Source organism: Anomaloglossus baeobatrachus, chromosome 4, assembly GCF_048569485.1.
Source record: "Anomaloglossus baeobatrachus isolate aAnoBae1 chromosome 4, aAnoBae1.hap1, whole genome shotgun sequence".
Lineage (NCBI taxonomy): Eukaryota > Metazoa > Chordata > Amphibia > Anura > Aromobatidae > Anomaloglossus > Anomaloglossus baeobatrachus.
The window spans coordinates 402,332,843-402,358,503 of NC_134356.1; the positions used below are offsets into that span (position 1 = coordinate 402,332,843).

The 25,661-nt window shown below is 49.2% G+C and overlaps 1 protein-coding gene across 2 annotated transcripts in view; it reads right to left on the reverse strand.

The window, feature by feature from the left end:
* TAF3 (TATA-box binding protein associated factor 3) overlaps positions 1-23,361 on the reverse strand; it is a 191,719-nt gene extending 168,358 nt beyond the window's left edge. Inside the window, exons 1-2 of one of the 2 annotated variants that reach the window (XM_075345315.1) lie at positions 23,016-23,361; positions 9,696-9,938 (exon numbers count right to left, since the gene is read on the reverse strand). In XM_075345315.1, coding sequence (XP_075201430.1) covers positions 9,696-9,938; positions 23,016-23,181 — 409 coding nt within the window. In that variant the 5' untranslated portion in view covers positions 23,182-23,361. The remainder of the gene's footprint in view (positions 1-9,695; positions 9,939-23,015) is intronic. The other variant, XM_075345314.1, reaches the window with a different exon arrangement.
* Between the last annotated feature and the right edge of the window lie 2,300 nt (positions 23,362-25,661).

The window sequence follows — 25,661 nt, forward strand, 5'->3', positions numbered from 1 at the left end:
ACCACACATCTCTGCTGATCAGATCGGCAGAGATGTGTGGGATTACACCGGGCTCCTTGTCGCCGGAGACCAAGGTAACCGGCTGGGGGAGGCGACCAAGGACGTTCCAGTACATCCTTAGTCGTAATGGGGTTAAGGGAAAAATAAATCCAAACCTACAGGGCCCTGTGTGAAAAAAGTGATTATCCCTGCCCCCCAAAAACATAAGTTAACTGTGGTTTATCACATCTTTGGGAAGTGGAGCTCCATTTCCCTAGCCACATCCAGGTGCAATTACTGCCACACCTGTTCTCAATGAAGAAATCCCTTAAATAGAACCTGCCTGACAAAGTGAAAAGGACTGACCAAAATTATCCCAAGAGCACAGCAACAAATCATCAAAGAGGTCACAAAAGAACCCACAACAACATCCAAAGTACTGCAGGCCTCCCTAACCTCAGTTAAGGTCAGTGTTCATGACTCCACCTTAAGTAAAAGACTGGGCAAAAATAGCCTGCATGGCAGAGTTCGAAATCAAAAACCACTGCAGAAAGAACAAAGGCTCTCAGTTTTGCCTGAAAACGTCTTGATGATCCCAAAGACATTTGGTAGAATACTCTGTGGACTGATGAGACAGAAGTTGAATTTTTTTGGAAGGTGTATGTCCCATTACATCTGGCATAGAAGTAACACAGCATTTTAGAAAAGGAACAACATACCAACAGTAAAACATGGTGGTGGTAGTGCGATGGTCTGGGGCCGTTTTGCTGTTTCAGAACCGGGAAGACTTGTTGTGGTAAATGGAACCATGAATTCTGCTGTCTATCAAAAAATCCTGATGAAGACTTTATGGCCATCTGTTCTTGACCTCAAGCTGAAGTGAACTTGGGTTATGAAGCAAGACACTGATCCAAAACACACCAACAAGTCCACCTCCAAATGGCTTAAGAAAAACAAAATTAATTCTTTGGAGTGGCCTAGTCAAAGTCCTGACCTTAATCTGATTGAGATACTGTGGCTTTACCTTAAAAAGACGGTTCATGCTCAAAAACCCTCCAATGTAGCTGAATTACAACAATTGTGTAAAGATGAGTGGGCCAAAATTCCTCAAGAGCGTTGTAAAAGACTGATTGCAGTTATTGCTGCTAAGGGTGGCCCAACAAGTTAATAGTTTTAATGGGGCAAATACTTTCACACAGGTAGGTTTGGATTTCTTTTTCCCTTAATAATAAAGACCTTCATTTATAAACTGCATTTCGTGTTTACTTTTGTTATCTTTGTCTAATATATAGAATTTATGATATGAAACGTTTAAGTGTGCCAAACATGTAAAAGAATAAGAAATCGGGAAGGGGGCAAACACTTTCATACCACTATCTTTTTATACATTTTTATCCTTCCCATTTATTTTTTTGTTTCCCTAGGCCAGGGGTCGGGAACCTATGGCTCGCGAGCCAGATATGGCTCTTTTGATGGCCGTATCTGGCTCGCAGACAGGGCTCCTACCTGTCTATGGGAAGGATGCATGCACCGCGCTCCATCAGGCCGCGGTGCACGCTGATCAGGCCCGGACTGACAGGCGGGAGGGGCGGGACAACTCCCGGTGGGCTGGCCGGTGGAGGGGTGGGGGGGCCGCCGCCCCCCGCCTCTCCCGCAGGTCTGCAGTGGCGTAGCAAAGGGGGGGCGGAGGGGGCAGTCCACCCCGGGCGGCACATGTCAGGGGGGCGGCATTTTGGCCACTCGCCTTCAGTTCTGCTGTCCCTGGGCTGAGTTCCGGGGACCGCAGTCCTCGGCAGGAAACTGTGCCTGCCGTCCCTTTAAGGCAGGGGTGGGGAACATCCAGCCCGCAATGACCTTTTCTGCGGCCCCCGGGGCACTGGGGCAGATTCCCGGAGGCTGCAGTGCTCGGGCAGCCGCTGATCTTGTCTATTGCCGGCAGACAGCACTGGGGGTGGGACTTCCTCCCTCCGGCTCCTACATGCTCCCCTGTGAAATTGCAGATAGAAGCAGAGTGATGGGGCAGGGGCCTGTATAGTGTCGTGCGTTCTGCCTCTCACCCTCCAGTTCTGTGCTCTGCTGCTCAGGTCTATAAGGTCTTTTCTTGGAGAGAAAAGAGGAGAATGAAGCCAGCCCTTGAACTGCTGCATCCATCACTTGTGCTGCACCTGATCTTACAGGGCAACTAAGCAGCAGGTACTTATATCTGTGTGTGCTGTGCATACGGCGCGTGCGTGTGCTGTGCATACGGCGCGTGCGTGTGCTGTGCATACGGCGCGTGCGTGTGCTGTGCATACGGCGCGTGCGTGTGCTGTGCATACGGCGCGTGCGTGTGCTGTGCATACGGCGCGTGCGTGTGCTGTGCATACGGCGCGTGCGTGTGCTGTGCATACGGCGCGTGCGTGTGCTGTGCATACGGCGCGTGCGTGTGCTGTGCATACGGCGCGTGCGTGTGCTGTGCATACGGCGCGTGCGTGTGCTGTGTATACGGCGCGTGTGCTGTGTATACGGCGCGTGCGTGTGCTGTGTATTCGGCGTGTGTGAGTGTGTGCTGTGTATATGGTGTGTATGTGTGCTGTGTTTGTTGTGTTTCGCACTTAATAAAGTTTCATATTGTGAGGTTTATTGGTATATCTAATTCCTGGTGTGCATATGTTTACCTGCAGAGCTTTTTTTCTTCTCGTTATGTACTGTGTATACGGCATGTTGAGTGCTGTGTATGGCTTGTGTGTGTATCTCCTGTGCATGTGTACTAAAATATATGGCCCTTTAAAAATATTGTACGGCTCTCGCGGAATTATATTTCAAAATATGTGGCGTTTACGGCTCTCTTAGCCAAAAAGGTTCCTGACCCCTGCCCTAGGCGATTTAAACAAACATACGACTGATCTCTTGTACTATATATTGCAATACTAAGGTATTTGCCTGTGGCAAAGCTCAACAGGAAGAACAATATGGCAGCGATGGAGGTCTTCATCAGTTTCCCAGCAACCATAGCAACCCACTGCTACCCAGCAAACATGTTGCAGGGGGCCAGTGTGCACATGCAGTGACAACCACATAATTTAAAGGGCATTTGTCAGGTCCAATATGCACCCTGAACCATGCAGCATCACAGGATGATCTCACTCCCCCTCTGCTGCCATCGCGTACGATGCTGGATTTTTGCTCAGTGCACATGACCCCAGAGTTTGGATCATGCGCACTACTTCAGTTTGAAGCCAGGACGCGTACACCCGGCTTCATAGTGCACATGACCCAAACTCCAGGGTCATGCGTACGGAGCTGAAATCCCCAGTCAAACGCTATGGCAGCGAAGAGGTGAGTGAGATTATCCTGAGACGCTGCACATTCATTAGCATATTAGCACTCCCACAGGGGTGTACTAACATGCTAAGGGAGCCAACTGGCAAGGGGAACTAACGGCCAGGGGACTAGTCCCTGAGCTCATTAGCATACGATAAAAGATATTTAGAAATACTTTTTCTAAAGATCCCTTTATCTATGCTAGTGTATACAGGGACGGTTAGGCAGGGATTAGCAATATACACCCAGAACCTGACAGGTTCACTTTAAATGACACAGTAAGAAATCGACAGAAGCACCTAAATGGTTAACAGCTGCGACTGGACCTCGGCTGTTAAGACACATACTCAGTACAGTGGATGCATTTTCACCAGTGCTTGTTCAGTTTGTATCATCAATTCAAATCAGCAAATATAACACTGTGATATGAATAGAACCTTACACTATAATGGGTGTGTTTTCTATCCGCAAAAAAACCCAAAAACCCCAAATACAGAACACGTCAGAGGAAAGCAGACATCTGAATTAAGCCTTAGTAGTGATGGGCGAATCCAAACTGAGAAGTTAGGGGTCCGGACCGTACTCCTCAGGAAGTCCGTGTAAGGCTATGTGCTTCTTTTCTGCCCATAAAAAGCATGTTTTGCAGGACAAATGCAACAGAAAAAACGTGCATTTTTTTTAATTGCGTTTGCACGTTTTTCCTGCTTTTTTACGTCATGGCAATCACAGGGATTCTGGAGCTGTACCCCTGCGATCGCCACCAGGTCTCTGGCTAAGGATATAGCCAGGACCCAGCTCCCACTGCCCAGAGCTGTACCCGCGCAGCTCCTGGCAGTTTAACCCCAATCGCAGAATTCAGGAGGCTGGAGACGGATCGCTTACCTCTTCCTGGAGATCAGGTCCCTGTAATGCGATCACAGGGACCAAATCGCAGCCATAGTAACCCTGGGTCGTCACCATGCCGGAGCATTGTGTGGACAACACTGGGTAGAGCACCGGGGACAGGTGAGTATTCAGCAAGCAGTGTGTGCAGTGACATCCAGGAGGTCATTGCAGGTCCCAATGAACTCTAGTGACATCCTGATGACACCCCCGCTACAGCGGGTGTCAAGACTGTGACTTCACGGGTTCATCAACGTTCATTGGGAACTCAGAGTTCCCGATGCTGTCCCCGCAATGCTCCGGCTTCCAGGTCCTCACTACACACACCTGGATACTCACCTGTGCCCAGCAATGCGGTCCCCGGCACTGAAGTCCCCAGCGCTGCTGCTGCTTCCAGCTCCTCAGTGAATAATCAATGAGTATAATGAGCAACAAAGTATAAGATAGCAGCGCTGGATACAGGTAAATATAGAAAATCCTTTTTATTTAAAAGACACGTGTTTTCTCCAGTACGTGTCACATGGATCACATCAGTGTGCGGTCCGTGTGACACCCGTGCTACCGGAAAAAAATGGACATGTCTCCGTGTGTGCGTGCGGGGCCATGAGGGGGTCACACAGTCTGTGTGAAAACACGACAGTGTGAGTAACAGTATAGAATAACATGGGTACGTGTGGCATCCATGTTAAAAACGGATGTCACACGTACCGTAAACACAGACGTCTGAAACCAGCCTAAAGCAGGAAAATTATACCAAGTCTCTCGCACGGCTGTCCCACTGCTTCTGTGTCCTATCTTTAACTCTCATGCATATTCATTGCCTCCTCCACCAACCCACTGTTACAGTGTCTGTAATTGGTTGCAGTCAGAATGTCAGCATCTGTGATTGGTTGTGGAGTGTAAAACTAAATAATTGGGAATTTAAAAAAACAAACAAAAAAGTCTCCTGTATATTTATATGCAGCGCAGAAAATGCAGGCTGCACCTCCCAGCTGTGCGTGTTTTTGGCTTTTTATATATTATATATATATACACCGTATATGCCGGCGTATAAGACGACTGGGCGTATAAGACGACCCCCAACTTCTGCCCTAAAAATATAGAATTTGGGATAAACTCACTGTATAAGACTACCCCGCTCCCAAATGAAAAAAAGTCTGCTTTGATTGCAACATGTTAATTTTAATTCCGCGAGAGCCGTACAATATGTTTTTAAAGGGCCATTGACAGATCAATCGCTCCAATGTTCACTTAGTACAGCAAGGAATGCTCCTCCCTGCTGTATAAAGCCACAACTGGACTGAAACAATGGTACTACACTCTGCTACAAACAGACACACACAACTCTGCTACAAACAGACAAACACACACAACTCTGCTACATACAGACAAACACACACAACTCTGCTACATACAGACAAACACATACAACTCTGCTATATACAGACAAACACACACAACTCTGCTACATACAGACAAACACATACAACACTGCTACATACAGACAAACACATACAACTCTGCTACATACAGACAAACACATACAACTCTGCTACATACAGACAAACACATACAACTCTGCTACATACAGACAAATACACACAACTCTGCTGCTCTGTGGGGCCTGCACAGAGATCGCACAAGTCCCCCTGTGTTAGATATCTCCCCCATAGTGCTGCCCATGGTCCCTATAGATCGCACAAGTCCCCCTGTGTTAGATATCGCCCCCATAGTGCTGCCCATGGCCCCTATATAGATCGCACAAGTCCCCCTGTGTCAGATATCGCCCCCATAGTGCTGCCCATGGCCCCTATAGATCGCACAAGTCCCCCTGTGTCAGATATGGCCCCTAGGCTGCTGCCCAAAGTAAAATAAAACCCTCTTTCCTTATCTCCTCCAGCGCTGAGCTCCCTCCTGTCTGGCTCCGTGCTTCTGTTCTTCCACTTCCTGGTTCTCAGTGCGGTCATGTGATCGGCACAGCAGGCTGAGCTCTCTGCCTGCCTGATCACAGTGGAAGCAGGGACACGGGGAGAAACGCTGCAGGGGTAAGTAAAGCTTTTTTATTTTAGAATGAGCAGCAGCCTGGGGGGTCATATCTAACACAGGGGGGGCATGTGCCATCACACTGGGACGCAGGCTCATATAATATGCACCGCTGCCCCAGCCCCTCAATGCGTGCGATTTCAGCACCATTGGAGACGGACAGCGGCTGTGCATATTATATGAGCGGGTGCAGGAGATCAAAGGCTGCAGCCCGCAGCGTTCCCCTGTGCTCCAGAGCTGCTGCCCCCACCTCCCCTGGACGCTGCAGTGTACATATATATATATATACACCCCCCCCCCCCGTATATCCGGCGTATAAGTCGACCCCCCACTGTAGTCATTATTTTAAGGGGGTAAAAAGTCGTCTTATACGCCAGTATATACGGTATATATATATATATCTAAAAAAAAAAAAATGATAAAGATCATATATTCATATATATATTTAAAAAAAAAAATAGTATGCGCCCCCCCCCACCCTCCACAATTTTGATACCAAGCCAAGATAAAGCAAACAGCAGGGGGCTGGTATGCTCAGGCTGGGGAAGCCCATGGTTGTTGGGTCCTCCAGCCAACCCAGAATTGGATGCAACATTTCCGGCGCTTCACATGGCTCATCCTGATGGCCTTAGTGCAGTGGCACTTTGGGTAATATAAGAGATTAATGACAGCTGTGATTTGTAAAAAACAAACAAACCAAAAAAAAAAAAAAAAAAAAAAAAAAAAAAAAAATCACAGGTGTCATCAAGCCCGAGATGGGGAGGATCTTTGCATTTTTCCTTTGACCTATTGGGTTAGTAAAGGAGGAAGGGGGGGGTGTCTCAGAAAAAAATCCTTAATGAACAAAAAACACCAATTCTCCAGTTTATTTACTTGCAAAAGACCCCTGCAGGTTTGACATAATCCACACAAGGTCCCTCAACGATCAAGACTCTACTACATCTGAAGTAGCAGTTGGCAGTCACATTAGAAAACATGACTGCTCACTCCAGCTTCAGAGACACACTGATGGAACCGCAGATGTGAGGTGACTGCGTTCACCTGACGTCACAGCTGCAGTTTCCACGTTACCCCAGCTGTGACCTCAGGTGAACTTTATGACTTCACCATAGGTCATTGAACCCAATACCGGATTAGGCAATGTGTGCACACTGAGTATTTGGGTGCAGAAATTTCTGCACCAAATCTGTATCTCCTGGAACAAAACAAAAAAAAATAAAAAATACACCAAAATCTGCAGATTTGGTGTAGAAATGTCTGCACCCAAATACGCATTATGCACACACATTGCCTAAAGTGGTAATCTGGCATTGAGTTCAAATACTTCACCTGAGGTCATAGCTGGGGTTCCCACAGTACCCGAGGTGTGACCTCCGTGACTTCACCACAGGTAGTCATTGAACTCAATAACGGATTACTGGGTTAGGCAATGCGTGCACAGTGAGAATTTGGGTGCAGACATTTCTGCACCAAATCTGCAGCTCAACACATGCAGTTTTGATGCGATATTTTCCAGGAGACGAAATTTTGGTACTGCGTTCAATGACTTCACCTAGAAGTCAGTTCACCTGAGGTCACACATGGGAACCTACAGCGGTGACCTCAGGTGAATTCAGTGACGTCACTACTCACAGCTGTGGCTCTGTCAGTTTGTCCCTAAAGCTGCAGTGAGTGGTCACGTTTTCTAATGTGACCGTGCACTGCGAAATCAAATATAACAAAGCCAGGGTCATCGTGGGATCTGATCATCGTGGGACCTCATGTGGATTACGTCAGACCTGGGCGTTTTGGAGGTTAATAAATTGAAGAAAGGGTTTTTTATTCCATTAAAGTATTTTGCTCTGTGTTTATTTCTTTTTACTAACAGTGTTAGAATGCCACCACACCAGGGCAATCGGGATGAGCTTGGCAAAGCACCAGAATTGTCGCATCTAATGGATGAGACAATGGCGGGGGGGCTGCACGCTGCTATTTTTAGGCTGGGGAGCTCAATAACCATGGGCCACCCAAACCTAAGAATACCAGCCCCCAGCTGTCAGCTTTATCTCGGCTGGGTATCAAAATTTACACGCCGCTTAAATTTATTTACATGATAAAGAAAAAAGGAAAAAAAAAGCTGAATGCGGTCCCTCGTATTTTTATACACAGCCTGAGATAACACGCACAGCTGGGGGCTGCAGCCTGTAGTCGTCTGCTTTATCTGTGCTGTGTATCAATACACGGGGGATCCTACGTAATTTTTTCCAATTTACTCTGCCTATGACCAGAACATAGTGTGCGCCATTGCTCCCGGTTTCTGTTATTGTCTGGATCGCAAACCTCATGTTGACAGCGCTGCAGCCAACAACCGAGCTTAGGTGCTCTGCCCGAGAGAACGCGATGTCAGCGCTGCAGAAAATCAGAGAAACCTGAAGCAGCAGCAGAGACTTCGCATTGGATCAGTAGAGGGTGAAAAACACATGGTTTATTTCTTTAAAACTAATTGCAGACGGGGAACAGGGGTTTTCCTGAAGGGAAAAAAAAAACCCTTTAAGGCTATGTGCGCACTAGAAAGTGACTTTTTCTTAAGAAAAAGTCGAATCCTCAAAGAATCCCGCACTAAAAACCGCGGTAAATCCGAACCCGCGGTTTTTGCTGCGGATTTACCGTGGATTTTCCGCAAGTTGGTCCCCGCAGATTTTTAACATTATCTATGGCACAAAATGCAGGTACTGCGGAAAAGAAGTGACATGCTCATTAATTCTGCAGCGGAAAAACCATGGGTAAATCTCAGCGTATAAAAAAAAAATGCAGTGCGTGCACAGCATTTTTAAAAACCCATAGGATTTGCTGGGGAATGACTGCAGCAATGTTAGACACATTTTCTGCAGCAAATCCGCGGGTAAATGCACAGCGTGCGCACAGGGCCTAAGGGCATGTGTGCACAAAGTATTTGGTGGAGAAATTTCTGCACCAGTTCTCCATCTCTTGGAAGGAGCAAAAGCAGTGGCCAAAATACGGATTTTTTTTATTTGTTTTTGCTGCACTTTTTGTTGCAGGTTTTTTGCATATATTGGAATGGGTGAAAACTGAAGCAAAAATGCTAAAAGAATGGACATGCTGGAGATTTATATCTGCCCCAGACCTGCAAGGAGAAAATACTTAATGTTTGCATGAGACTTTGGGATTCTCATTCACTTTGCTGGCATCCGGATACCCTTCAGGTTTAGTGACAAATCTGAACTGTAAAATGCATCAAAAAGACAACAAATCTGCAATGTGTGCACACAGGCAAAGAAAGGTTTCAGATTTCCAGTGAAGAACATGAATGGGTGTGACAAATCACAGGCTCTATCAATCAAAGATCTTCTCACATGAATCTATGATATTTCAGAAGTTGATTTTTGCCCCTTTAATTCACCAGGTTTACCTCCGCATAATGTGTTGAGCTGTGAGATTAAGCACCAAAAGCAAAAGGAGTGTAAAAGTTGACAGGACGCACACAATACCTTCTTGTGAAGAGACGATAAGCGGCAGGTAGTCCGGTATGTACTCCTTCCGGTCCTCAACATCTTTGCTTCCAGGTGGAGGAAACTGCAGCACATTGTTCTTGCTAACCGGAAAGGACGGGATCTGATGCGGGAAGGTGACTGGTTCAATATTATGAATGTAGTCTTCCAGTTCATGGAGATTCACCCCCATCAGTTTAAAGGCTTGTCCTACATCGTCCAGCACGGGATCTGTCCGTCCATCTAGAAAATAAAAATACATAACAACTCGTGGAGGAGCAAATCAGATACTTCGGATGCAGCAGGAAATCTGTCCTCAGAAAGGTATTATACGGGGAAACTCATGATCTCACGTCCGAAAACATCAGCTAATAAATTGTCTGAACAGAGCCAAGTAAAATCCTTTCCAACAGGAGGGGCACAGCGCTCAGCTCAACGATCCCACCCCTCCTCCATTCCAGAGCCCAATCCACTGGGATCCAAACCTCTGGATGATAGGTGCACTGCAGAGGAAGCAACTAAAGCACGTCAGTGGCTTCACTTACAATCAGGAGAGGTCTCTGGGGTGACACAGGGAAAAAGATGCCATAGTTCACACTATATATTGGCAGGGGTACCATCCCTAATACACTGGATCCAGGCCGTGAGCGCAGCGTATCAGGACAGCGCTGTCCTGCCCCTCTCTGCAGAGACTTACAGGCTACTATATAGGCAGCTGCCAGTCACTACAGAGAGGTGGTGGGAGCGCTAAACACTGGACTCGCGCTCCTCTGTATTCTCAGCACCCCGCCCCATAGCACCTAACTTATTTTTGTTCTCGTTTCAAAATTTAAGATTTTTAATTTTTTTAATTTTTTAGCCCCCATAGGAGAGGCTTGAACCTGCCATCATTTGATTGCTTATACTGTAATACTTTCATAATGCTGTATATAGTAATAATCACGGCCTTCTATGAAACTCAGGTGATGGCGGATCTTCACAGATATGAAGGAAATAAGTATCTGATCCCTTGCTGATTTTGTAAGTTTGCCCACTGACAAAGACATGAACAATCTATAATTTTAAGGATAGGCTAATTTTAACAGTGAGATGTAGGATATCCAAAATAAAATCCAGAAAATCACATTGTATAAATTACATAAATTTATTTGCATTTTGCAGAAAGAAATAAGTATTTGATCCCTCTGTCAAACAAAACTTAATACTTGGTGGCAAAACCCTTGTTGGCAAGCACAGCAGTCAGACTTTTTTGTAGTTGATGATGAGGTTTGCGCACATGTCAGGAGAAATTTTGGTCCACTCCTCTTTACAGATCATCTCTAAATCATTAAGATTTTGAGGCGGTCGCTTGGGAACTCGGAGCTTCAGCTCCCTCCATAAGTTTTCTATGGGATTAAGGCCTGGAGACTGGCTAGGCCACTCCATGACCTTAATGTGCTTCTTTTTGATCCACTCCTTTGTTGCCTTGGCTGTACATTTTGGGTCATTGTTGTGCTAGAAGACCCAGTAACAACGCATTTTAATGTACTGGCAGAGGGAAGGAGGTTGTCACTCAGGATTTTACGGTACATGGCTCCATTCACTGTCCCACTGATGCGGTGAAGTAGTCCTGAGCCCTTAGCAGAGAAATACCCCCTAAGCATAATGTTTCCACCTCCATGCTGGACAGTGGGGACGGTGTTCTTTGGGTCATAGGCAGCATTTCTCTTCCTCCAAACACAGCAAGTTAATGCCAAAGAGCTCAATTTTTGTCTCATCTGACCATAGCACCTTCTCCCAGTCACTCTTCAAATCATCCAGGTGTTCATTGGAAAACTTCAGATGGGCCTGCACATGTGCCTTCTTGAGCAGTGGGACCTTTGCAGGCACTGTAGGATTTTCATCTATTACGGTGTAATGTGTTACCAATGGTTTTCTCGGTGACAGTGGTCCCAGCTGCCTTGAAATCATTAATAAGTTCCCCCCGTGTAGTTTTAGGCTGATCTCTCACCTTCCTCAGGATCCTGGTTACCCCACAAGTGAGATTTTGCATGGAGCCCCAGATCGATGTCGACTGACAGTAATTTTGTATTTCTTCTATTTTCTTACTATTGCACCAACAGATGTCTCCTTCTCACCCAGCGTCTTATGGTTTTGTAGCCCATTCCAGCCTAGTGCAAGTCTATGATCTTGTCCCTAACATCCTTAGAAAGATCTTTGGCCTTGTCCATGTTGTAGAAGGAAGTGTGTGACTGGTTAATTGAGTCTGTGGATAGGAGTCTTTTATAGAGGTCACAATTTAGGACAGCTGTCTTTAATGCAGGTAACGAGGTTTATTAGGAACGTCTAACTGGTCTGTAGGAGCCAGAACTATTAATGGTTGGTAGTGGATCAAATACTTATTTCTCTATCCAAAATGCAAATAAATTTGTACAATGTGATTTTCTGGATATTCTGTTAAAATTAACCTACCCTAAAAATTATAGATTGCTCATGTCTTGGTCAGTGGGCAAACTTACAAAATCAGCAAGGGATCACATAATTTCCTTCACTGTAGACTAAGATGGCAGCAGCCTTTAGTCGGCCACCCAGCTGCCAAGCAGATCCATCGGGAACTGATTCACAGCTGCACATAAGGGGTTATACAGCAGTGACAGGAGCTAGCTCTGCTTGCTACTGATAGAGGCAAATGCCAGCTGTGTAACAACTGGTAAGGCTGGCTCCTAAGCCCATTCCATGCCATAATGGTTCATCATGTAGCGGGAAAGTGTTATATTTCTAGCATGACAATTCAATCTAGTCCGCAGAAAGAAATCTGCCACAAAAATGTGACAAACATCAATCTGCAATCATGTAACGTATGAGGATTTAGCCGCAGACCCACAGTGGATTTTTCCATTCTGGGTGGATCTAGTCTTACAGTGAGGCTCTAAATGATAGAAACGTCAATTAGATCCTTAGAAATGAGCAGAGCATGCAGGTGTATGGGTGTAGTGGAATAAATGTCGCTCTAGAAGAGTTTGCCATGAGACAGAGCTTAAAGGAAAAGTGATTATTTAGATCTCACACTGTGGTCCTACCAACATGTATTTTCAGGTTAAAGCAGTCCTCTACTATGACACCTCCTAGGACAGGTCGGCATCAGCATATTGGTGACGTTGTACACCTGGCTCTCCACTGATCAACTATTACTACGAGATTTGAATGAAAACTAATGCCTCTAACTCCGCAGCAGATGGCAGCACTGGTATGTGGCAGGTACTGGACTGTTCAGTAGAGTCTCCTCTACAGCTCCAGTTGGCGGGAAGCCTTAGTAGTGAACGGATGTGTTGTTACAGTGCAAAGAGTGGAACCCTGCGCAGACAGTCCGTCAATGCGATTTAAGCAACATGCTATCATTGCAATCTTAACAGCAGAAGGTGTCACCCCAAAGGAAACTCAGAGAATGCTAGCTGATCATGGGGATTGTGTTGATGTGAGCTCTATGCTTCATTGGGCCAGTAAGTTTGATGATGGCGAGGCGGGAACATCTGACTTGTGTGATAAAGAAAGAGTTAGACATTCCCTGACAGCTACCACAGAGTCAAACATTCAAAACGTTGACAGACAGATCGAGGATGATCGTCCTATCACTCAGAGAAATTGCAAGCATAATCGGCATTTCACAAGAACGTGTAGATCCCATTATTGTGTGCTTGGTAATCGGAAGATCTGTGCACGATTGGTACCCCGGATGCTGACATCTGAAATGAAAGCGCACAGACTTTAAATTTGCCAGGAACTCCTCTCACGTCCAGATGTAATGCCGCCTGACTTCCATCCGTTTCCGATGAAGGAAAATCTGCGGGGACATCACTATGCATCTGATGAAGTTGAGAGACCGGTCAGAGGCTGGCTGCGGAAAGAGCGTGTCGGCTTCTTCCATGGGGGCTTCAGAAAACTGTGTTGGCAGAAATGTATCCAATTGTCTGATTACGTGGAAATTAATGTCGGTAATTAAAGAACACATTCTAAGGATTATTTGTGTTTGATTTATTAGAATATTCCCATCAAAAGCTTAGTTATGGAGGTGGAGCCATTACTCTTCATTCAACCCTCGTAGTTATATGCCGGAAGTAAACACGGAACAGAGCAAACTGGTACACCTCTGCCGGGGACAGTAATAGCTGATCCGTGATGGCACCGGGTGTCTGACCGCAAACGTTATGACACTGACGATCTAACTTATGGATAAGCCACAGCTATAGTACTGGACAACACCCTTAAGGCTAGACATAGTATTGCCATGCTTTGCTGAAGCGGTTTTATTTAATGTTAGGCAGCTTTCACTTGTGTGCGTAAAACATACTTGTTTCACCAGTCCGTGCTGTAGGTGCGTATGTGTGTGCGTCTTCCGTATGCTGTCCCTCTGCTATCCATGTGACATCTGGATAGCACACGGAGAGCATGAGCTACTTACCTGCCCCCGGCACTACATCCTTCCACGCTGGTGTTACTTCTCGGTCCACGGTGAGTGCAGTGAATATGCAAAGACCATAATGAGTGAGACCCGGAAGCAACAGTAGAAGCAGACAGCAGCGCTGGAGAAATGTAAGTTACTAATACCCATTGAATTTAATGGGTCTACGCGTGTCCGTGTCTACTACATGTGAAAACGGTCGTCACTCAGAGCGGAGACATGGATGTGTGAAAGAGGCCTAAACTGTTTCAGACAATTGCTATACCTATGGTGCATGGCTTTATTGGTACTGTTGAAAAGCACACTTACCACCGGACACCAAAAAAAATAAAAAAAAAAAAAAAAAAGCAAGCACTTAGCCATCAGGTTTGTTTGGGTTTTTAATAGGAGACTTAAAAATAAATAAAAAATATATTGTAGCAAAATTTGTAGCCAAGTGTTGAAGAAAACAAAATGCGGGGCACATGGAAATTTGGCAATACCAACTTCTACATTGAAGAGTGGTAGCATAGGGGGCGCATTACATTAGACCACAGTGCCAATCTAAAGCTATTGGGCCTATAAAGCCAGCAAATCTGTGTTATGTATTTAAAGGGTAACCCATCCAAATGATTTTGATAATCAAAAGTCAGTGGTCTGGGTGTTTAGGTTGGAGAATACTAATTGCACCCTTCGTGGAGTAATCAACCTTTAAAGTCACATGCGACTGTGCCTGAAAGAGCGTTGGGGGCTTTTCGACAGAGACCCCTGACGTGAGCTTGGACCAGACAGCCTAGCATTGACGAGCTGTGGATACCCAGGTCAAAGCCGCTACCAATCAATGCATCCTGCAAACATGTCTCCGAGACAGTTGACTAGCCATCACAATATTGGCTAGCCCCTTCAGGATCTTACTGGCCATGTGCTGATCTACACAGGGGTTTTGCTTCTCGATCATTGCATCCACTGACCTCCAGCCCACATAATGTATTCCACCTTGTGGACTGGGCAGCAACGGTTAAAATTATTTCAGAGCATTTCAAAAAGGCTCAGTATAGCCAGGTCAGGCATATATTAATTTATCTAGCAGAAGCTTTATTGTTATGGCTGATGATGAAGAACTGTCTGATTAGAGATGATGGATGATATCTGATGTGACACATGAAGTCATCTCCCCATCATCCCTGATCACACTCCACAGGACGACACTTTAGACATGTCGTATAGAAAATATGAAGCCTTTTCACACATTAGGTCAAAGAAAAGGTCCATAAAAAAAACACATACTCCACACTCAGGTTACTGCAGGTTAATTTTGGTATAACGACCCACAGAAACTGATGAGTGGAGCCTGACCCGCTCATGTTCCCCTCACAGCTCCATAGAATCCAGCCATCTACAATAGCAGTATAAGTGTACAGTGAACTAAAGGGTTAAAAGGCTCTCCAGCCGTAAACACCGTCCACCCACCGGTGAAAAGTGCAAGATCAGGATTAACTCATCACTGGGTCCCAACGAAGGACAAAGTCAGCAGGTATCGTGCCCATGACCACTGACCAGGACGGGTGCCCAATGCCCATCATGCAGACATGGCAGATGAGACACCAGCAGCAATCCTCCTGATGTGACAGCTGGCAGGGAATCCATCCTATGGGACTCACACCAATCACGAGAATGTAGTGAATGGACGGGCTGCACAACTTAGTGACCGGATTTCAGCTGTGCATGAAAAGCTGACAAAGTAGCAGTGAGCCCCCTTCACCAGGATCTGGGGTCCAACACAAGCTAAAGGTTCTCTCAACTTTGAAGATGAGGAGCGCACTTCCCACTTACAGGCTGTAATGTAATTATTTATTATACATACAGTGCCTTGCGAAAGTATTCAGCCCCCTTGAATTTTTCAACCTTTTCCCACATTTCAGGCTTCAAACAAAAGATAAAAATTTTAATGTTCTGGTGAAGAATCAACAACAAGTGGACACAATTGTGAAGGTGAAGGAAATGTATTGCCTATTTTAACTTTAATAAATAACTGAAAAGTGGGGCATGTAATATTATTCGTCCCCTTTAAGTTAATACTTTGTAGCACCACCTTTTTCTGCGATTAAAGCTGAAAGTGGCTTGGGGTATGTCTCTATCAGTTTTGCACATCGAGAGACTGAAATTATTTCCGCTTTTTTTCCTTTGCAAATAGCTGGAGCTGAGTGAGGTTGGATGGAGAGCGTTTGTGAACAGCAGTTTTCAGCTTTTTCCACAGATTCTCGATTGGATTCAGGTCTGGACTTTGACTTGGCCATTCTAACACCTGCATATGTTTATTTGTGAACCATTCCATTGTAGATTTTGCTTTATATTTGGGATCATTGTCTTGTTGGAAGACAAATCTCCATCCCAGTCTCAGGTCTTTTGCAGACTCCAACAGGTTTTCTTCAAGAATGGTCTTGTATTTGGCTCCATCCATCTTCCCATCAATTTTAACCATCCTCCTTGACCCTGCTGAAGAAAAGCAGGCCCAAACCATGATGCTGCCACCACCATGTTTGACAGTGGGGATGGTGTGTTCAGGGTGACGAGCTGTGTTGCTTTTACGCCAAACATATCGTTTGGCATTGTGCTCAAAAAGTTCGATTTTGGTTTCATCTGACCAGAGCACCTTCTTCCACATGTTTGGTGTGTCTCCCAGGTGGCTTGTGGGAAACTTTAAACAACACTTTTTATGGATATCTTTGAGAAATGGCTTTCTTCTTGCCAATCTTCCATAAAGACCAGATTTGTGCAGTGTACGACTGATTGTTGTCCTATGGACAGACTCTCCCACCTCAGCTGTAGATCTCTGCAGTTCATCCAGAGTGATCATGGGCATCTTGGTGCATCTCTGATCAGTCTTCTCCTTGTTTGAGACTACATTTTTGATGGACGGCCGGGTCTTAGTAGATTTGCAGTGGTATGATACTCCTTCCATTTCAATATGATCTCTTGCACAGTGCTCCTTGGATGTTTAAAGTTGTGGGAAACTTTTTGTAACCAAATACGGCTTTATACTTCTCCACAACAGTATCACGGACCTGCTTGTTGTGTTCCTTGGTCTTCATGATGCTCTCTGTGCTTTAAACAGAACACTTGAATTTTCCCACGATCACAGAGCAGGTGCATTTATACGGAGACTTGATTACACACAGGAGGCTTATATTTATCATCATCAGTTATTTAGGACAACACTGGATCATTCAGAGATCCTCAATTAATTTCTGGAGCGACTTTGCTGCACTGAAAGTAAAGGGGCCAAATATTATTGCACGCCCCACTTTTCAGTTAATTTTTTTTTTTTTTAATTTAAAACAAGCAATAAATTTCATTCAACTTCACAATTGTGTCCCACTTGTTGTTGATTCCTCACCATAACATTAACATTTTTATCTTTATGTTTGAAGCCTGAAATCTTGGAAATGGTTGAAAAATTCAAGTGGGCCGAATACTTTCGCAAGGCACTGTATATCTGTGTAAAAGCATTTAAGCACTGCACCTTGCCTAGAAGATCGACCACTGTAGATAGACTGTAGAGCTGGTCGGTAACCAAGGCAACAAGCTGTAAACAAAATTAATAATCCCTCTGTTCTTGAAAATAGTGATGATTTTTAATAAGTGAATGGAGAAAAACAACAAAGTGCTCATTTTACATTTAGGCCGGAGTCACTATAGCATATATTGAGATGTGAGAGAATCTGATGAGATACTCTAATCACCCTTGGCTCGTACTCTGCTGCGAGTGTGAGCTGAGTGTCCTTATACCGTGCTACAATTCTCTCACATGCAAGGAAAAAAAAAAAAAAAGCATAGGTGAGAAGATGGATTCATTTCTCCATCATAGACTTGTATGGGTGTGAGTGATCTGAGAACGCTGCCAATCATGGCATGCTCAGATTCTCTCCTCAGCCAATTCACCATGAGCAAAACAAGTCACAGGTCTTCTCTGCCTCATTGAGTAACATTGGGCCAAGCGTACTGTGAGATTTTCCCGCATTGCTTTCCTCTGCACTATACACCAGTGTGAGCGAGCCCTAAAGAGCTTATAACCTATTACACCATCCCTGTGCTCCAGCTCCAGTTTATTTAATAAATGTGCATCACTCATCCTTGTCAGGTCCAACACTGGTCTGTGCCGCTGCTCCTGGGATCCAGCATTTCCTGCTGCATTGGTCAGTGAGAGTAGTGGCTCTCCCTGCCGTGACGGAAAAACATGCTGATAGACACCGAGCTCACTGATTAGCTGCAGTGCCATCATCATGACATCAGCAACGCAGAAAACAGACCCTATGAGCAGAAAGAACTCAGCGCTGGACCTGGGGAGGGTGAGTAAACTGTGGTTCGATTACAAAACATGTGCAGCTATTGGAATTTGCTGAAAAGGGACAAATCCTTTAAGCAACAGCATAATGCGTCCCTTAATTACATGGTATACCCCTGTAAAGTCTGTCACATTGATGCATATAGCCATGTACTAGAAATCAGAGAAAAGTGGGCCAGTTGCCCATAGCAACCCAACAATAATTTCCAATCTTCCCCAGCTCGGTAAATAGAATAGTATGGACTTGTTACTATAGGCAACAGGAGCATTCACCCTCAGAGGACACATGCCAAGAACTCACCCCCAATGCCCACTCACAGTTGGCCCATGCCAGCAGCCTCCTACCTGATACCCACTTATGACTGGCACCTTCCAGCAGCCTCATCCATGATAGCACTCACAGTTGGCCCATACCAGCAGCCTCACCCCCCGATGCCCTCTCCCAGCTGGCACATACCAGCAGCCTCACCCCCCGATGCCCTCTCCCAGCTGGCACATACCAGCAGCCTCACCCCCCGATGCCCTCTCCCAGCTGGCACATACCAGCAGCCTCACCCCCCGATGCCCTCTCCCAGCTGGCACATACCAGCAGCCTCACCCCCCGATGCCCTCTCCCAGCTGGCACATACCAGCAGCCTCACCCCCCGATGCCCTCTCCCAGCTGGCACATACCAGCAGCCTCACCGCCCGATGCCCTCTCCCAGCTGGCACATACCAGCAGCCTCACCCCCCGATGCCCTCTCCCAGCTGGCACATACCAGCAGCCTCACCCCCCGATGCCCTCTCCCAGCTGGCACATACCAGCAGCCTCACCCCCCGATGCCCTCTCCCAGCTGGCACATACCAGCAGCCTCACCCCCCGATGCCCTCTCCCAGCTGGCACATACCAGCAGCCTCACCCCCCGATGCCCTCTCCCAGCTGGCACATACCAGCAGCCTCACACCCCGATGCCCTCTCCCAGCTGGCACATACCAGCAGCCTCACACCTGATGCCCTCTCCCAGCTAGCCCATACCAGCAGCCTCACACCTGATGCCCTCTCACAGTTGGCCCATGCCAGCACCCTCGTTATCCAAAGCCCGCTCACAGTTGGCCCATGCCAGCAGCCTCACACCTGACGCCCTCTCACAGCTGGCCAATACCAGCATCCTCATCCCTGATGCCCTCTCACAGCTGGCCCATACCAGCAGCCTCACCCCTGATGTCCTCCCCCAGCTGGCACATACCAGCAGCCTCATCCCTGATGCCCTCTCACAGCTGGCACATACCAGCAGCCTCACACCTGATGCCCTCTCACAGCTGGCACATACCAGCAGCCTCACCCCCCGATGCCCTCTCACAGCTAGCCCATACCAGCAGCCTCACACCTGATGCCCTCTCACAGCTGGCCCATACCAGCAGCCTCACCCCTGATGCCCTCTCACAGCTGGCCCATACCAGCAGCCTCACCCCTGATGCCCTCTCACAGCTGGCCCATACCAGCAGCCTCACCCCCCGATGCCCGCTCACAGCTGGCCCATACCAGCAGCCTCATCCCCGATGCCCGCTCACAGCTGGCACATACCAGCAGCCTCATCCCTGATGCCCTCTCACAGCTGGCCCATACCAGCAGCCTCACCCCTGATGCCCTCTCACAGCTGGCCCATACCAGCAGCCTCACCCCTGATGCCCTCTCACAGCTGGCCCATACCAGCAGCCTCATCCCTGATGCCCTCTCACAGCTGGCCCATACCAGCAGCCTCATCCCTGATGCCCTCTCACAGCTGGCCCATACCAGCAGCCTCACCCCTGATGCCCTCTCACAGCTGGCACATACCAGCAGCCTCACCCCTGATGCCCTCTCACAGCTGGCACATACCAGCAGCCTCATCCCTGATGCCCTCTCACAGCTGGCCCATACCAGCAGCCTCATCCCTGATGCCCTCTCACAGCTGGCCCATACCAGCAGCCTCATCCCTGATGCCCTCTCACAGCTGGCCCATACCAGCAGCCTCATCCCTGATGCCCTCTCACAGCTGGCCCATACCAGCAGCCTCATCCCTGATGCCCTCTCACAGCTGGCCCATACCAGCAGCCTCATCCCTGATGCCCTCTCACAGCTGGCACATACCAGCAGCCTCACCCCTGATGCCCTCTCACAGCTGGCACATACCAGCAGCCTCATCCCTGATGCCCTCTCACAGCTGGCCCATACCAGCAGCCTCACCCCTGATGCCCTCTCACAGCTGGCCCATACCAGCAGCCTCACCCCTGATGCCCTCTCACAGCTGGCACATACCAGCAGCCTCACCCCTGATGCCCTCTCACAGCTGGCACATACCAGCAGCCTCACCCCTGATGCCCTCTCACAGCTGGTCCATACCAGCAGCCTCACCCCTGATGCCCTCTCACAGCTAGCCCATACCAGCAGCCTCACCCCTGATGCCCTCTCACAGCTGGCCCATACCAGCAGCCTCACCCCTGATGCCCTCTCACAGCTGGCCCATACCAGCAGCCTCACCCCTGATGCCCTCTCACAGCTGGCCCATACCAGCAGCCTCACCCCTGATGCCCTCTCACAGCTGGCCCATACCAGCAGCCTCACCCCTGATGCCCTCTCACAGCTGGCCCATACCAGCAGCCTCACCCCTGATGCCCTCTCACAGCTGGCCCATACCAGCAGCCTCACCCCTGATGCCCTCTCACAGCTGGCCCATACCAGCAGCCTCACCCCTGATGTCCTCCCCCAGCTGGCACATACCAGCAGCCTCATCCCTGATGCCCTCTCCCAGCTGGCACATACCAGCAGCCTCACACCTGATGCCCTCTCCCAGCTGGCACATACCAGCAGCCTCACCCCCCGATGCCCTCTCACAGCTAGCCCATACCAGCAGCCTCATCCCTGATGCCCTCTCCCAGCTGGCACATACCAGCAGCCTCACCCCCCGATGCCCTCTCACAGCTAGCCCATACCAGCAGCCTCATCCCTGATGCCCTCTCACAGCTGGCCCATACCAGCAGCCTCACCCCTGATGCCCTCTCACAGCTAGCCCATACCAGCAGCCTCATCCCTGATGCCCTCTCCCAGCTAGCCCATACCAGCAGCCTCATCCCTGATGCCCTCTCCCAGCTGGCACATACCAGCAGCCTCACCCCCCGATGCCCTCTCACAGCTAGCCCATACCAGCAGCCTCATCCCTGATGCCCTCTCACAGCTGGCCCATACCAGCAGCCTCATCCCTGATGCCCTCTCACAGCTGGCCCATACCAGCAGCCTCATCCCTGATGCCCTCTCACAGCTTGCCCATACCAGCAGCCTCATCCCTGATGCCCTCTCACAGCTTGCCCATACCAGCAGCCTCATCCCTGATGCCCTCTCACAGCTGGCCCATACCAGCAGCCTCATCCCTGATGCCCTCTCACAGCTGGCCCATACCAGCAGCCTCACCCCTGATGCCCTCTCACAGCTAGCCCATACCAGCAGCCTCATCCCTGATGCCCTCTCACAGCTGGCCCATACCAGCAGCCTCACCCCTGATGCCCTCTCACAGCTGGCCCATACCAGCAGCCTCACACCTGATGCCCTCTCACAGCTGGCCCATACCAGCAGCCTCATCCCTGATGCCCTCTCACAGCTGGCCCATACCAGCAGCCTCACCCCTGATGCCCTCTCACAGCTGGCCCATACCAGCAGCCTCACCCCTGATGCCCTCTCACAGCTGGCCCATACCAGCAGCCTCATCCCTGATGCCCTCTCACAGCTGGCCCATACCAGCAGCCTCATCCCTGATGCCCTCTCACAGCTGGCCCATACCAGCAGCCTCATCCCTGATGCCCTCTCACAGCTGGCACATACCAGCAGCCTCATCCCTGATGCCCTCTCACAGCTGGCCCATACCAGCAGCCTCACCCCTGATGCCCTCTCACAGCTAGCCCATACCAGCAGCCTCATCCCTGATGCCCTCTCCCAGCTGGCCCATACCAGCAGCCTCATCCCTGATGCCCTCTCACAGCTGGCACATACCAGCAGCCTCATCCCTGATGCCCTCTCACAGCTGGCCCATACCAGCAGCCTCACCCCTGATGCCCTCTCACAGCTAGCCCATACCAGCAGCCTCACCCCTGATGCCCTCTCACAGCTGGCCCATACCAGCAGCCTCACCCCTGATGCCCTCTCACAGCTGGCACATACCAGCAGCCTCACCCCTGATGCCCTCTCACAGCTGGCACATACCAGCAGCCTCACCCCTGATGCCCTCTCACAGCTGGCACATACCAGCAGCCTCACCCCTGATGCCCTCTCACAGCTGGCACATACCAGCAGCCTCACCCCTGATGCCCTCTCACAGCTAGCCCATACCAGCAGCCTCATCCCTGATGCCCTCTCACAGCTAGCCCATACCAGCAGCCTCACCCCTGATGTCCTCCCCCAGCTGGCACATGCCATCCTCGGATCATGCATCTCTCGGTGTGCCTCCCTACAGACCGCACCAGGCTGTGCCAGCATATGGTGCCCAGAGCAGTGGAGCCACTTGTGCCCCTCCAGCAGCACGCCCGGTGCTCAGCCGCGGGTACTCACACAGCTCGGAGTAGCGGCGGGCTCCCCGGCACAGCTGCTGCAGGTACCTATGCAGGACATCGGTGAGCAGGTCGCAGGCGGTGACCTGCACGGAGTCCCAGCCCAGGGCTTGGCAGATCTGCGCCACCGACACCCGCAGCAGCGAGCGCGAGTAGCTCTCACACATCCCGACTTATCCCGCTGCCATCACACGCGCAGGCGCCTCGGGCTCTCCGCTTTCCGCTCGGTTATCCGCACGGCCCCTTCCGCGCTCTTGCCCGTGCCGCCATCTTGGCCTTCGCTCTTGTCGCCGCTTAGCACAGGCAGCAGTCCTCGCCAATCCATCCCGGAGCTGGTCGATCAGCAACTTCCTGCCTGAATCTGTTGCTCTGGCATCAGTGAGTGCTGCCGGGAGGAGTTATAGCGGGGGGAGGCCCGTGCACTTCACGCTTCGGCTGCTGGTCACCATTTTGGTTCAGGGCAAAATACCAGATATAGGACGTAAAGAACTGACTGGTTCTGCAAAGTATCCGGAGCCTCCGCGCACTCATACTGCAGCTGTCTATGCTGAGACCCTCCATCACTTCCCCATCCCGCAGATATAAGGCAGTGACACCGGGAATACACGGAAGAGGGAGAACTAGAAGCCTCCCAGAAGTCCATTATATCTGCCTCCAGAATACGCAATGAATAGATCCCCGGTTATGCCTGGTGGGACTGGTGTACTTACTAATCCTTTCTCCTAGATTTCGAGCTTGTTCGTGGCACAGTGTTGCCCCAGATCAGCAGATCCCACTGTGCTGCCGTGTATACAGTATACAGGTCTCCCGGGCACCTGCAGGTCAAATCAAATAAGCTTTATTGGCAGGACCAAATACAAATTAGTTTTGCCAAAGCAAGTGTACAATAGGGACTGGGACTGTGGGGATGGTGGGTAGGGACCATAGTAAGGATGGATGGGGCACAACCAGGGTGGGGACTGTAGGAAGGATGGGGCACATCCAGGGTAGGGACTGTAGGAAGGATGGGGCACAACCAGGGTAGGGACTGTAGGAAGGGTGGGGCACATCCAGGGTAGGGACTGTAGGAAGGATGGATGGGGCACATCCAGGGTAGGGACTGTAGGAAGGATGGGGCACATCCAGGGTAGGGACTGTAGGAAGGGTGGATGGGGCACATCCAGGGTAGGGACTGTAGGAAGGATGGGGCACATCCAGGGTAGGGACTGTAGGAAGGATGGGGCACAACCAGGTTAGGGACTGTAGGAAGGGTGGGGCACATCCAGGGTAGGGACTGTAGGAAGGATGGATGGGGCACATCCAGAGTAGGGACTGTAGGAAGGATGGATGGGGCACATCCAGAGTAGGGACTGTAGGAAGGATGGGGCACATCCAGGGTGAGGACTGTAGGAAGGATGGGGCACATCCAGGGTGAGGACTGTAGGAAGGATGGGGCACATCCAGGGTGAGGACTGTAGGAAGGGTGGGGCACATCCAGGGTGAGGACTGTAGGAAGGATGGGGCACAACCAGGGTAGGGACTGTAGGAAGGGTGGGGCACATCCAGGGTAGGGACTGTAGGAAGGATGGGGCACATCCAGGGTGAGGACTGTAGGAAGGACGGGGCACATCCAGGGTGAGGACTGTAGGAAGAGTGGGGCACATCCAGGGTGAGGACTGTAGGAAGAGTGGGGCACATCCAGGGTGAGGACTGTAGGAAGGATGGGGCACATCCAGGGTGGGGACTGTAGGGGCATATCTAGGTATGGGCACATGCAGGGTGGGGACTGTGGGGGCATATCTAGGGTGGGGGCACTGGACGCCCGTCTATGGGTCCATGCTGGATCTGTCCATTACTTGGACCACCCCTTTCTCAATCGTTATGTTTTCCCCCAGTAAAACAATATCACCCATACTCCCCTTCGGTGCCAGCATGGTTCTAGTGATGTCAGCAATGCCTCTCCCGGAGCTCACATGACATAATGTCACAGGATCCCTGCAGCCAATTAGTGCCGGCTTCACTTTCCCCTCCTGCAGACAAATCAGAAATCCAAATGAATTGAACGCTGCCTATACTCTGCTACTTCCTCTGGAAGTCGGATTTTTCTGAAGAAGGGGAAAGTGAAGCCGGCGCTGATTGGCTGCAGGGATCCTGTGACATTATGTCATGTGAGTAGCGGGAGAGGCAGTGCTGACACTGCTAGAATAGTGCCACCACTGGAGGTGAGTAGAGCAGAGCGGACACGAACTCTAAAGTTTGCTGCTCGTACCGTATACAAACTTAAAAGAAAAAATTAGTGTTCAGGTTTGGGTGCTTTACGTATGCTAATGCAAGTAATCTTATGTGTGCCCCTATGCCTGAAGTGCTCTGTTTATGGCTGGCTGCATATGGGCAGAGACCCAAACTGCCCAATCAGTGACTTCCAATAGGGTTCAGGTCAAGTCTGGGTCCAGAGCAGAACTTAATCTACAGTCCAGCTGAACCCGAACATCAACTAGTCCGCTCATCTCCAGAGGTGCTGGCTGATAAAGAAGAAGCTGCTAACACTGTCTATGAGTTTTTATACTGGAGATAGGGTGATGAGGTACAAACAGATTGCTCACACTGCTGTCCTTCTTGTCTTTAAAATATTATACTGGAGATATCAGAGGTGCTGATAAAAAGAGGC